The sequence below is a fragment of the Echiichthys vipera genome (genome assembly GCF_963691815.1).
Source record: "Echiichthys vipera genome assembly, chromosome: 19".
Classification (NCBI taxonomy): Eukaryota; Metazoa; Chordata; class Actinopteri; order Perciformes; family Trachinidae; genus Echiichthys; species Echiichthys vipera.
Genome location: NC_139844.1, coordinates 13,191,345 through 13,205,128, shown reverse-complemented (window position 1 = coordinate 13,205,128; position 13,784 = coordinate 13,191,345). Strand labels below are relative to the sequence as shown.

General features: G+C 40.5%; 1 protein-coding gene across 1 annotated transcript in view; it reads left to right on the top strand.

Moving 5' to 3' along the window:
• slc24a4b (solute carrier family 24 member 4b) overlaps positions 1 to 7,457 on the top strand; it is a 34,087-nt gene extending 26,630 nt beyond the window's left edge. Inside the window, exons 11-17 of the mRNA XM_083933477.1 lie at positions 2,228 to 2,397; positions 2,664 to 2,805; positions 3,217 to 3,383; positions 4,635 to 4,749; positions 5,348 to 5,460; positions 5,620 to 5,685; positions 7,013 to 7,457. Of these exons, the coding sequence (XP_083789603.1) occupies positions 2,228 to 2,397; positions 2,664 to 2,805; positions 3,217 to 3,383; positions 4,635 to 4,749; positions 5,348 to 5,460; positions 5,620 to 5,685; positions 7,013 to 7,162 (923 nt within the window). The 3' untranslated portion in view covers positions 7,163 to 7,457. The remainder of the gene's footprint in view (positions 1 to 2,227; positions 2,398 to 2,663; positions 2,806 to 3,216; positions 3,384 to 4,634; positions 4,750 to 5,347; positions 5,461 to 5,619; positions 5,686 to 7,012) is intronic.
• The last annotated feature ends 6,327 nt before the right edge of the window (positions 7,458 to 13,784 follow it).

The window sequence follows — 13,784 nt, the reverse complement described above, 5'->3', positions numbered from 1 at the left end:
AGAAAACTTGAACTGCACTACCTGAAGAGTGATGGTTTGTCAAATCCCCCTCTATTCATTTTCTCTGTCAGCTGAGTCCCTTCCTGGGCGATAAGCCTGCTTATCTGAGGGGACCAAAAAAGAAATGCTCCTTTTTTAAAAAAAAAAAAAATGAGAAGAGCAGAATGAAGATATTCTTTAATCTTCCTTTGGTAGTGCAGTTTAATGTTAGAGGACTTTGTTGTTTTCAGTTTAAAACTTCTTTAAAAAAATATCTTCAATGTCTAGTTGGGTGAGATTTCCTCGTAGCCACAGTCCTCCACTTCTAACCTTTCTTGTCTTCGACTTTTCAAAAGCATCGAAACAGAGACAATTAACCCCTCTGAGAGATTTAACCCTTCCCACTTTGGCTGCATTAGTGTTAACATGCCTGTCTGTTTAGCCTTACTAAACTTATTCTTGCTTACTGTCAACAGTGTTGTGCTGCTGTGTGCCAAATTTTTCTGCTTGCATACTACTTTTCTTCTGCCGGTCTCCGGGGCGTAGACTCACTCAATCCTGAAGTGGTAATGAATTTCACAAGAGGAAATGTTTATGCCAGCTCTGTTTACACTGTTAATTTATGTGCATTCTTGCATGTATAATGACTCAAATTAAGGCTGAATTAAACTAATAAGTGCACCGTAGAACTTTTTTATTCCCCATGCACTGCATCTTATAGCTAATTGTGAGCACAGCACAAATAAGGAGTTATGGAATGCCAATAAAACATTCGAAGATATGAATTTTCTTCAGAGCACAAACTGACTGAAGTGGACTGACCATGAGACACCTGTGTAACAGTATGAGATGCCAGAGGTCGCGTCTTTCATGTCACTTTGAAATCACTCGTGGTCAACCCATAAATATTCACAATTGGTACGCAAACTTCAAAGCTGCACCAGGCAATTTTGGAAAGCTATTTGAAGTTCAGTTCCCAGAAATCATGTGATGTCAGCAACCGCACACAACACACTCAGGTTAACTCAGCTGGAGTGGGATGTTTTATACCAAAGGGATGTAAGAGGGGTAAAGGGTAAAACGTCGGTGAGTCCAAAAGGGAATCCCAAAGTTTTTAAACTCCACTTCTTTTCATCCATGATGTGAGGATAGACTGAAGTGAAAGAAGGAAGAAATAATTGAGCAGCGGTTATCTCAAAACTAGATGATTTTTTGATTATGTGGTCCCACCATATCTGAATTTGCTTAAGCCCAAAAGAAGTATTTTAGCCAAGAAAGGTTTTGCTCCAGATCTGTGTGAGTCCTGTTCATAATTATAGACATACTTGTGCTACGTCCTGTGAATATACGCAGCTTTATGCAGTCTTAACATGTATTCACAGCTGAATCTGGGGCCACATCACCGTGTATAACCGTGAATTTTTCATATGAACCGAATGATAGTCTTTGTTAAAGGGTTGAGAAGATTCTTCTACATCTCAGCTTATTAAACTACACTATTTACAAACCCTGTGGATTAACTGAATGTCACCGTGAACTTTTCCATAAAAAGTCAACGTTTGAGTTGAATGATTTTAAATGAACTCACTATTTTCCGGGATGGAAGAAACTGGAATTATAATGGTCCAGACCTTAGATTTTTTTCCCCCTGGAAAGACAGCCGAAACAAAACTACCAAGAGTCACATCAGCACAAAAATCACTTTCCAGGTCACTTTGGAAAAGTGGGAGGGAGGGAGTAGGAGGGAAGGAGGAGGGAAGGAGTGATCATTTTCCGCCCAAACGAGGCATTCAGCTGTAAAGGAGACGATTTTGCTCCGAAGTTTTGATTTGTGTAAGCATTACATTGGCATTCGGATTTAGGTTAATTGTTGCCTGGTGCAGCTTTAACTCTGAAAATGTGACAAAATGTCTCGGGTTAATCCATTAATATTCCTTAGTAAGTTGGCCAGACAAACTGCAGTGCTACAAAATTACACTACAAGCATTTATAGTAGAGTACATATCCCTCGAGTTTTAATTAGTCTTTAGTTTTAATTTGCAATTTAGGAGACTTCAACGGGTGTCATTTTTCAACAGGGTGTAATTATTTAAAACAGTTCACTGTCAGGAAGGTATTAAGTATGTACACTTGAATGAGTAATAATTAATCAAAACAGTTCTTTGCTTGTCTGATCTGGTAGATTGATGCACAGTTCATTCAGTCATTAAATTATTTATAATTGTATCATATCCCTCCACCCCCTCAGTCAAGCCCACCAAGGCTTACAGCCGTGGATCAGTAGTGATGGTGGATGAGATTATGAACGCCAGTCCTTCAAAGTTCAGGTTTCCAGAAGCTGGCCTCCGTGTCATGGTCACCAGCCATTTTGGACCAAAGACCCGTCTGCGCATGGCCAGCCGCCTCATCATTACAGAGGTACAGCTGTGCGTTGTTGCCCCCAATTAGAGGATTTAGCTGCTACTGCTGTTAATTTTGAGCGTATATTCAGTTCAGCTTTGTTTGGGTTTCATTTCAAACCAGTTTACATAAGCATCTCCTTATCTCACACACACAGTTTGTGTTTTTAATTTATGACTGCAGAAACAAAAATGCATAACAAAAAATATGGCGGTAGCGCAACAGTGAAGAATAGCAGCGTGTCGGCTCATGTGCCCTTTGACTTAGTTTCTTTTTTCTGAAAGCGCCAGAAGTTGGTCCAAGCTGCTAATGGAGTGGAGACACAAGTTATTGACGGGAAGGTTGAAATCGAGAATGGAAACGTGCCAGAGGACAAACCCACTGAGACGCCGGAAAACGAAACCATCTCGCCGTTTCATATTCCAAGTATGTTATTCAAGTATTTACTCAGTGAAGTTATGTCATTTGGCACATGTGGATGGATTCATTAGGGGGTAAAAATGATGTAAAACATTATATTTAGTATAACATTTTTGACATTTCAGTCAGTTACAAATCTGTTTTGTGTCCTCCCGTATTGATTATTTTTAAGAACCTGAAATTAGCAGAAAGTTATGTATTGCTTAAGTAGTAAATGAGTCTACATGTAATCATAACATTTGTCGACCGTAATTATGAAAAGGTTTTTTACACTATGACTTTTCCACTTTGAAAAACCAACCTTTGGCACCTTTTTAAGGAAATAGCACTTAGTACCTGTCATGTGAGGAATAAACATGTTTTATTACTAAAGAGCAAGAGGCTAATGATTTGAGCTAATGTGTATTCCTGCTGCAGGGGGTATTGGCAGCAAGTTGAAGTGGCTGATCTCCTGGCCTCTGCTCCTGTTGCTCTTCTTTACTGTCCCAAACTGTGCCAAGCCTCGCTGGGAGAAATTCTTCATGGTCTCCTTCATCCTGTCCACCGTCTGGATTGCCGTTTTCTCCTACTTTATGGTCTGGATGGTAAGTTGAAAGCAAGGACTTCTCATTTCACTTTTCAGATCCCTTTCACTAAAATGTTTCTTCTTTTTATGTCCCCAAAAATGTCTGACCTTGGCTGTACTGACTTGTAAATGAGCAAAGTTTGTTGCTAGAGATGTTTTCACATTCCTCTACTAAAGGGGAGATAAGATAAGATAGCCTTTTAGTGGCATTGCACAAGGTACAGTACAACGAAATCGATGCCTATGCCCTTCCAATATATCTGAGATTCAAACGTAAACCAGGTAAGCTAGATTACGTACACAAAAGCCGGAAAAGAAACCTGAACATAACACTGGCAGTTACAAGCTAACAAACTGCACAGTTGCCGATTTTCACAACGGGTTCAGACAGGAGGCTGAAACTGACACTTCAGATTGTGCCTGCAGCGGAGCTGCTTCTCTGAAAGTTAACCTCCAAAAGGAAGCGAGTAGCACTTTCCGGCACTTCCATCTCCTGTGTGAACCCGGTGTCAGGCTCAAAGATGTATGGCTGGATCTCTCTGATGTTTCTAGCCATCTTGTTTGTGCACTGCTCCTTCACCGGTCAACCTTGTGCGTGCAGAGTTGGTGGGTAAGCGAGGCCAGATGCAGAGTTTGGGTGAAAGAAAAAATGTGCTTCCAGCCAGTTTATTTTTTATCTTATTTATTTTTTTCCTTTCTATGTAGGAAAACCATGTTATGGTGACAAAAATCAGACATATACACTCCTAGCAAAATACTCAAAATACTCACCTATGTGGTAGTTCTCTCCAGGACCACATTTGTCATGATGACACACATCATTTTTTTAAAAAATGTTTTTTAACTTTAAAACGTGTGGAGGGGAACTTTTCATTGTTAATTTAATACCTTTGGATTTGTTGAGTGTTGGTTGAACAAGAAGGAACTTCAAGTGTTCAAGATAATTGCAATGGACAATTAACTGTTTTTTGACAATGTAGCATTAAGGTCGACACTCTAAATACCTTCTGCAAAATTATATTGGTCAATAAACGCAAAGATAGAGATTACGAAACTGAAAATGGTATTGTAAAAAATGGACACAGTATTAAGGAAGTATAGTCTGTCATTAGTGACATCTAATTTTATCATTACTGACAACAGTGGGTGTAACGTTATCTTGAATCAAATAGTACTTTGAAGTTTAAACATGGTTATCTGGTGTTAAGGTTGACATGCTTTTTTGCATAAACAGAGAATGCTATTTTTGAGCTCTGTACATTTCTCTCAGGTGACTATAATCGGGTACACTCTGGGAATCCCTGATGTCATCATGGGCATCACTTTCCTGGCAGCAGGCACCAGCGTCCCAGACTGCATAGCCAGTCTCATTGTGGCCCGGCAAGGTATACCTTTTCCTTTTGAAACCTTATTAGATTCCAGAATTGTGGATGTGGGGAAACATACGTTGTTGGTCCAAAGGGCTTTCAAGGATGTTCCGTTTCTTAAGTGGATAGAAAGAAGAACATGGATAGTGAAATGTATCGGTTAAGATTCCTCAGTATGCATTGTAGCAGTTTATATGGGGTTAAAGCCACTGATAATCAGAACATAAATATAGCAGCAAACAACTGTTTTCGATGTAAAGATATAATAGAGTGGTGGTGTTGTGATAGACGGTTCTGGCCGTGTGTGCATGTTAGTTTAACTTGGCATTTCATGTTTTGGGGTGAGAGCTGTGTGGAGGGAAATCTAACCCAGTTTTTTTTACAGCTCCTTTTAACATGTGTGAGAGTTTGAGCTATAATTGATAAAACTTACAGACTTTGTTAGCATTTACAAATCTACAGTAGTTTAACACACTTAGATTAGTGTCGCGAAACGACTTCTCTGCAACGTGTAAAAAAAAAGAAGTACAGAACTGCATATTAGTTTTGTTGGACTTAAAGGCCTTGATGAAAAACGTCCATATCTTTGCTCAAAGTTCTTTTGGTTTTGTTGCAGGTTTGGGTGACATGGCGGTGTCCAACACTATTGGCAGTAATGTGTTTGATATTCTCGTGGGACTGGGAGTTCCCTGGGGGATACAGACCATGTGTGTCAGCTATGGATCAGAGGTAAGGAGTGTGTTGACTTTACAAGAACTCAGACATTGTAGTGTTGTATTATTGTGTGAGCATAAGAAACGGAATCCAGTAACTCCTCATCTCTGATGTTTAGTGAAAAGACTGAAGAGCTGCGGGTGAGTTGTTGATCCCTCTGTCTTTGTGTTGCAGGTGATGATTAACAGTCGGGGCCTGGTGTACTCTGTGGTGCTTCTGCTGGGCTCTGTGGCCCTCACGGTGAGTGTTTAATGACAGGGTTACCGTACATGTCTCAAGTAAAAAAAATAGACTGTTGTTGTTGTAGACTGAATGTAGCTAAGTGCATTTACTCAAGTACTGTACTTAAGTAAAACATCAAGGTACTTCTACTTGAGTGTTTCCATTTTATGTAACTTTATACGTCTAATCCACTACATCTCAGAAGCAAAGATTACAATTTTTCATCCCCTTTTCCAGTGAAAACCACATATCTACAAATGTGTTGATTCTTGATAGGATTGCTGGTGATAAACTGAAGTATCAGGTGTTCCTTTATGAGAAAATACCCCTACTCCTTAAGCTAAATAAACAATTTAAAAAGCCTTTTGGACCAGCTGGAAAATGCATCGTCACAAAACTGAAAGCACGGCTGTTTTTCTGACACCTTAAAAAGTTGACTTTTTAGAGATACGCGTTGTGCTCACACTACAAACCTATGATGATCTTGTAGAATACGATGCATTGCTGTACATTACACTACCCGATGGTATGAAGGAGTTCAAATTTGCATAACCTTAAACATCTACCGCACTAAACAACAACATCCAAAAACATCATATATAATATAAAACACTGACAGGAGACATTTTACCGCACAATGAATACATTTTGTAAGAACATACAGCTAATAATACTTACACACTTTTACTAAAGTAAGGTTTTGGATGTAGGACCATCATTTGTGGTCAAAGTGTGGTATTAGAACTTTTACTGAAGTAAAACTTCTGAATGCTTCTTCTGCCACTGAAATAACATCCCTGTATGGCTGCTCATCACTACTGCACATTTATGCAACAGTGGCTGAACCAACATATGTAATTGGTTCCTCAAATCTGATTCAGTGTTGCAAACACTTGTGGTCTTTCCTGTGAAAAATCCTCTGGTTCAAAGTAAGCAATGCATTTTTGTTTCTTGGAATAGACAGAACAAGATTTGATTAGTTATACTACATTCTCTTACTGGAAAAAGTAAACCCTTTTAAGGGAATTTGTCCGACTTTCTGACTAGAATCCTGAATCTTGATAAAGTCTTACTTCAAGGTGTTACAGCGAAAAAATATCACATAGTTGGTAAAGGACACAAAAATGCCTCTTAGAGTTTGAGAGAGATATGTGTATTGGCTGCAAAGTTAGGTAACGTTCAGTCAGTTCAAGGTGAAATCATCATTGGGTGTAGCCTCTAACTGCTCTGTTTTGTTTACTTTTTATTGCACGTTTTGACTCAAACCACTGCACATGAAGATTTAATTTGGAAAATGCACAGCAGAGCCTGCACAAGCCATTCTGATGTATTTGTATATGTGCAGGTGATGGGGATCCACCTGAATAAATGGAGGCTGGATGTGAAGCTGGGTATATACGTCCTGGTGTTGTACGCCATCTTCCTCTGCTTCTCTGTCATGATCGAGTACAACGTCTTCACTTTCGTCAACCTGCCAATGTGCATGGAGGACTAGAGCACAGCAGCATGCCTCGAATACCAAAACCTCAACGCTCCCATCGCAACCCCAAAATCTTTTGTCTTTTTTCCCCAATATCACTGGACCTATCTGCAGACTCTTTTCTCCTTTCTTGCGCTATTTCTTGTAATCCTTTTAGTCCCAAATATGAATCTCATTTACTCAAGAGGCAGTACTTGCTGTAAGAGTGGATTACATTCTCTGTCTCTAATTTCTCCTCTTGTCACACAGTGCCGGTCCTTAATGCCCATTATTTCGGGCATTGCCTGTTTATTGCAGTAAAGTCTTTAGTTCCTCTGTGCGCCTGTTAACTTTCTACCCATCTAGCATGCCTTTAGATGTCGGGGACCTCCAGAATCATAAGTGCCCCTGTTGATTGTTGGTGTGCGTTTTCACTGTTTCACATTGTAGATTTCCACACACCATTTCCAAAGTCTTTCCAAAAACCAAACCACAGTCTGTGAAGAAGAAAAAAAATCCTAAGGTTCTAAGCAAAATCCCCACATAGCGATGACTCCCCTTGAACCAATTCCTTCAAGAGTCAGTTGCCCCAGCACTCAAAGACAGCACACTCCTTTTTCTTTGTCGATGGCAGCTCCCCTCCTCCAGTCTGGACCCGACCCCCCCTGGCATGGCCTTTGGCATCAGGGAGCAGATACTGTTAGCGCTTCACTTCACTCACCCTCTGCAACTCTTCTCAACTCTCTGCTTGTTCAAATCTGTTTTGTTTTCTTTAAAAAAAAAAAAAAGACAGACTCATTTTGACACAAGATGTATCACAGTCTAGTTCAGATGACTGTGAGGGTGTTATGCATATGCAGCACTGCACAATGTAAACTTGTAAACACTTTTTTTTGTATTTATTCTTTTCAAACCAAGGTTTTGTCTAGTTTGAAATACGGAGGAGAGCTTGTCTGTTTTTCACTGAAACAAATTGCACATGGAAATGCTATTCTTGCTTTGTGCTGTAAGGAGATTTGACCGCTCAGAGGGGAATCTGGCTAGTGGTGGCGACTCCACTCCAGCGTTATTTACATTCAGCAATGGGTCAGTCCACTTTTCTCTCTGCACAACTTCAGACCGACTCCAGATCTGTGGGATGAATCTGATTTTTGTCATCATTAGGTGACCTGTGGTCATCTTGAGACAACAGCAGCATGGCAGTCGCTGTTTTAAAGAAAATGCAAAGAAACCAGACGGTTCTCAACAGTCTGCTATAACACCCTCTGGCCAGTAGGGGGTACCGCAGCCCCTCTACCCAGGGTAGGGGTGCCAACCACAGCTGACGGTTATCAGGGAAACTCGGAGATGGACAACTCCAGGAGAAGGCGATTGGTGATGGTCTATTGATTTTGAGTTACATGTAGATATTGCACTTTAACAGCCGTCCTCTCATTCTGAATCAACTTGTGCTTCCTTCTGTGTGTGTGTGTGTGTGTGTGTATGTATTTTCAGTGTATATGTGACTGTGCGTGTGAGAGAGAGCGAGAGAGAGCGAGTGAGAGAACAATTGTGTGTGCGTGTGTGTGTGCGCGCTCAGTATGGGCCCACGCTACGTTTCCCACACCGGGCTCTCAATTCTGAAACGGACTGGAAACTCTCAAAACACCATGAGCACACCGCCTCTGTCTGCAGTGCATGCTGGGACATTGAATGCAGCTCCCCCACAGCACAGCAAAAAGGCTGAGGGCTTCTGGGCGTCTCCATGGAAACGTTCCGGCCCACATTACAAAAATCGGCAGCTACACTGCAATCCAGACATTTTGACATCATGCAAAAATGCTTGTGAAGAGTCCATAAGTGAGGTGCAGAGACTAATAAGCGTGTGGGGAGTGTTTAAGTGTTGAAAATATTCCTGCGTCACACTGTTGGCAGCAGGCACTTGTATATGCAATCTCAGTTTAAAGAATTCTATGTGACAGAAGGCCCCTGCAAGGTTGCCATATAAAGACAGGGAATCCTGTGGAGATGTGATGTGGGTTTGTCTAGTATTACTTGATGTGTGAGCTCACAGGTGTGCGTTTTGTGACAGCCGAGCCCAAAGGATAGATATTTCTGGAACAGTGGCTTTGAGGAAAGTCCGACACACCCTCTCTTTTTTTTTTCTTTTTTTCCCCTCCACTCTTGTCCCCTCTTGCACAAGGGCATTAACTCTCCATCAACCTGAGCTAAAGGAGCAGAGGGGCATAGGATGGATGAATGGATAGCTTTCCTCCACTGCCCTGGGGACATTGTCACTTTTCAAAGGCCCTGGAAGAGAGCAGACTTTAAGGAATTCAAACAAAAAACGTTGGACCCTCTTAAGCTGCTACTCCATCAGGGTACAAATGGCTGCGTATACTGGATGGAGGTGACCACACAGGGCTGACAGACCCCTCCACACACCCACTGACTCGTTGTACAACACTCTTCCTCTCCCTCAACCCTTTCAGTGGGTCTTCGGTAGAAACAGGACCTACTTTTTTGATGCTTTTTGTGAGGAAAGCACATCTGTACTGTACTAGAGTTGATTCAGAATGTGCAGTGTTAAGGTTTTTTTTTTGTGCGTGTGTGTGTATATTTTTTGTTGCTCTGTGTGGTCATGTCCCGGTTGCCAGGTTTGAGTGGTAACACCCACAGCAGGGGAAAATACCCTGCTTCTTTTTTTGTCCTCATCTTGACACATCGTGTACATTCTCACCGGTTGTCTGACTCGCACTTTGTTACAAGTCATTTTTATTTTGAGGAGGAAAAAAAATGAGTAGACTTCAGATGCCATACTTTGTTGTAGCTCTGCATAAATCCAGATTGTATGGACATCCTGTGTACAAAATAAGCGCACACACTTTAGAACACGTTAGAAATGGCAGTTGAACACAAGAGAGGACTGGTATGTATTTCTTGATTGAATGCGACCTGATGCACTGTGAGCTCAATGTGACGTGGGAGTTGTTTGTCAAGAATAATAAATGATTAAAAAATATATTTAATGTAAAGTTAGTTACTATAAAACATTACTGAGGACATCTGTATAACTTATATGAATGTATTGTCTTGCTATACTGGACATATCCAACCAATGCATTTTACTGTAAAGCAATAATGTGAAGAAAAAAATAAAATGGCAAAAATAATACCTGTACCTTTGTCTCATTAGTTCTTGGATTGTTTGTGAAACACAAATTAAATGAAGCCATTTGTACATGTACCTGCTGTCTGTGATGTTTTGATTTTCACAGCATGTACTGAAACAATACTGTAGTACTGTACTTAAATACAGTTTTAAGTTACTTTTTGTACTATTTACTTATTCACCATTACATTTGAGGGAAAAGTTATTTTTATAGCACTAATTTATTTTACATCAGAAGTTACTCATTACTCTTCGGATGAAGATTTTGCATTGAAAAGCAACATTTCTCTTCAGAATGAGTATGTTTACTTCTGCTTGAAAAACACCGGATCCTATGCTTCTCATAATGAAACTTTGCGACTTTAGAAAGCTTCTTCCAGAGGCAGGGAAGACATCATATGACTGTTGGACAGGATATTTCTCCACATGATAAATTAACTGAACTTAAAGGTCCCATATTGAGCTCAGTTTGAGGCTCAAACTTGTATTTTTTTTATTAACTAGAACATGTTTACATGCTTTAATGTTAAAACCACATTTTCTCTCATACTGTCTGTCTGAACATACCTGTATCCACCCTCTGGCTGATGTTTTCTATTTTACCCCTGTCTCTTTAAGTCTCAGCCTCTGGTCGTTCCGGTGTAGCCAGCAGATATCTGGGCCACGACTTCCTTTTCCAGCATCAGTCATTGTTTATGGTACAGTTAGCAACTTAAGCCATGAGAATGGACTTGGAGTTGAGTATTTATTTGCATATGAAGGCAAATAAATAATAATCAAAAGCTAATGAAAAGCAAATTCTTTGCTGGACGATAGAGGATGGTTTCTGAGATTGGTTGACAGCCAGTGTGTTCCACCTCGTCGCTCTACACAACGACTGTTTACCTGCATGCAACCAAAGCCTGCTCAGGTGTAATTGGTAACTACTGCACAGACTACAAACTGAAACCAGACCACTTTTCCATCCCAAATCTTGTCCTGTTGCCTTCAGATTCTAATGTTTACGGATCTGTCTCTTTAAGCCGCCCTCCTAAAAACACCCAGTCTGCTCTTATTGGTGAGCATGTTTGAATCTGATTTATCTGCACTCAGTGTCACTGCACCGTCATTGCAGCCGGGGAATGATGGAATGGTGCTGTAGCAGCACTTTCTACCTATATACAGTATAGTTGTGACATCACAAATGTACAGAAGTCATGACGGCTTGTTTAAAGGCACAGTTTCTGAATACTGGCTGTGTACATTTCTCTGTGGATTGAGCATTTCACAGTATTTGTATAGTATCTCGACCTGCTATATGATAAAAAAATACATGGAAATCTTACTTTTTACAATATGGGACCTTTAATGTGTAATGTGGAGCTTTCATTTTAAGTTGGAATCTGACAATATTGTATTGGTAATTATCATTCTTCTTACGAATTTCTAAAGGTATGCAGAAAAATTATCTCCCAAGAATATCCTGTCCTTAAACAGTCAGTTCTTTAATCTATTCTAAATAATTATTGTAAGATTTGAGAACAAAGTATAGTGTAATGTAAGAAGAAGTGACAACGCTGGAGGACAACTTTAGACTTGCTGACTCAAAGGATTTTCCCCCCTTAAACCAGAAGCCAAATGACACGGTGCAGTGTTCAGTTTTGATTTGAGCAATTTAAGATATTTCTTGGTGAAATGACCCTAAAGGTAAAGTTAATGAGTTTGATGTACTTCTTACAGCTATTCTATTTCACCAGCAGTGATTAAAGCACTTCCCATAGTTTATGCCCCCTCAAAAACTTTTTCATATATTCCGTCCATATCACCCTGGTTTGATTGCATCGTTTCTTTTTCTTTTTCTTTTTCTTATTCTGCTGGCCATGCTTTTCCTCAGAACAAACTGATTTTTAATTAAAGTTTCAGCATCTTCCAATCGCATCAGCTCACACTCAGACAACGCACAAAGTAACACCATGCAACCATACTTTAATTTTTGGGATATTTATGAGATTAGATAACAAATGAATCATCTGCTGTTTGGTTGAAGCATCCCTGAAAAGAATATCTAAATGAATGAGGCCCACTTAAGACGTTGCTGCAACAGCTTGTATTCCTCCTTGAGTGACTTATGAATAATGATTTATTGGTCCTTACCGGAACCTTTTGTCTGCGATAATCAACCAGAGGAGCTTTGCCAGACATGGTGATTGCAAACAATTTGTTATTTATAGTGACATCTGGCAACATGTGAAGAGTCCGTTGAAGGGCGAGTGATGGGAAAATTCATGTTCTGATTGCATCTCGCCTCTGTCTGCCTGGCTTTTTAGTTATTGAAACCAGCAGGGGGCAATGTTGCAACAGGATTCATGCCCCGGTGTCACAGACAAACTTTGTTACAGCTCACTATGCAATGAAAATGGAGCTCCTTTACCCAAGTGACTAAGACTCTGACAGTCTATGATATAAAGTTTCAAATATCAAACTGTGACAAAGTCAAACCATGACTGGAATGATTGCTTTCTATATGAATCCTGCACAGAAAACACACACTGCACACAATTTGTTAACGATGGATGTCCGTGTCCTTCATCAGCCGGCAGACAGGCAGCCATCTGCTGAGACCGGCATGGCCCGTGCAGGCTACTGGTGCTTTTCCCTAATGAGCCACCCTCTTGGCTACCATGCTGCAGTTAACAAGCTTCTCTGTCAGCCGTGATCTTGTGCACTGATGAATTCCCTCTCTGCCCCCTAACAAGGCCGTTTGGGCAGCTACTGCGTGTCTCCCGTGAACGCTGGCTTAACTCCCCTCCACCATTTGTTGAGCCACATTTGGAGACAAGGCCCACATATCCTGGCTTCCACAAAATGTATACAGCACCGTAATCCTGCTTGAGAAAGTTGTTTATCTGTTCACCAACCGCCCCCGCTGTTATAGTTTGGGGACATTTTATTTCCTTGTTTGTGCCTTGCCAGTATTTTTGACTTCACTTTGCTGTTTGGGTAAATTGCTGTGCTGCAGTGATGGATGGTGAACTAACTGGGTTGTTGCTGCTTGCTGCAGTTCCTCATATATAAGGGCTCCCTGCTGCTGAACACAAGGGGTTGTGGGTCACCCGTTTTATTAATTACTGGTTTGTTTGGCTTTCTTTGTGGCGTACTGACAGCTGGTGAACTCTGTCTTGTTGAAAGAGTTACTTCACCCAAATTACAAAACAAATATTTTCTTACTTACCTCTCGTGGTATTTATCCGAGCAGATAGTTTTTTGGTTTTGAGGTATCATCACAAGTCAATAAAAGTTTGTTTAAATTGAATTGTGTTGTGGTGCTCACAGCAATGGGAAAAAAAACTTTAAAAAGAAAATTCAACAGCAGCATCTCTCCCCAGAAACGATGCCCCGGTTACTCGAGAGAATCCACAGACCTCGATTAGCTTTTACTTTTACTACTTGCTTTTTTTTTTTTTACACAAAAAAAATGTTCTCGATAAAAACTGTTGACAGAAAGTAATTTGGATTTCCCAGAGTAAT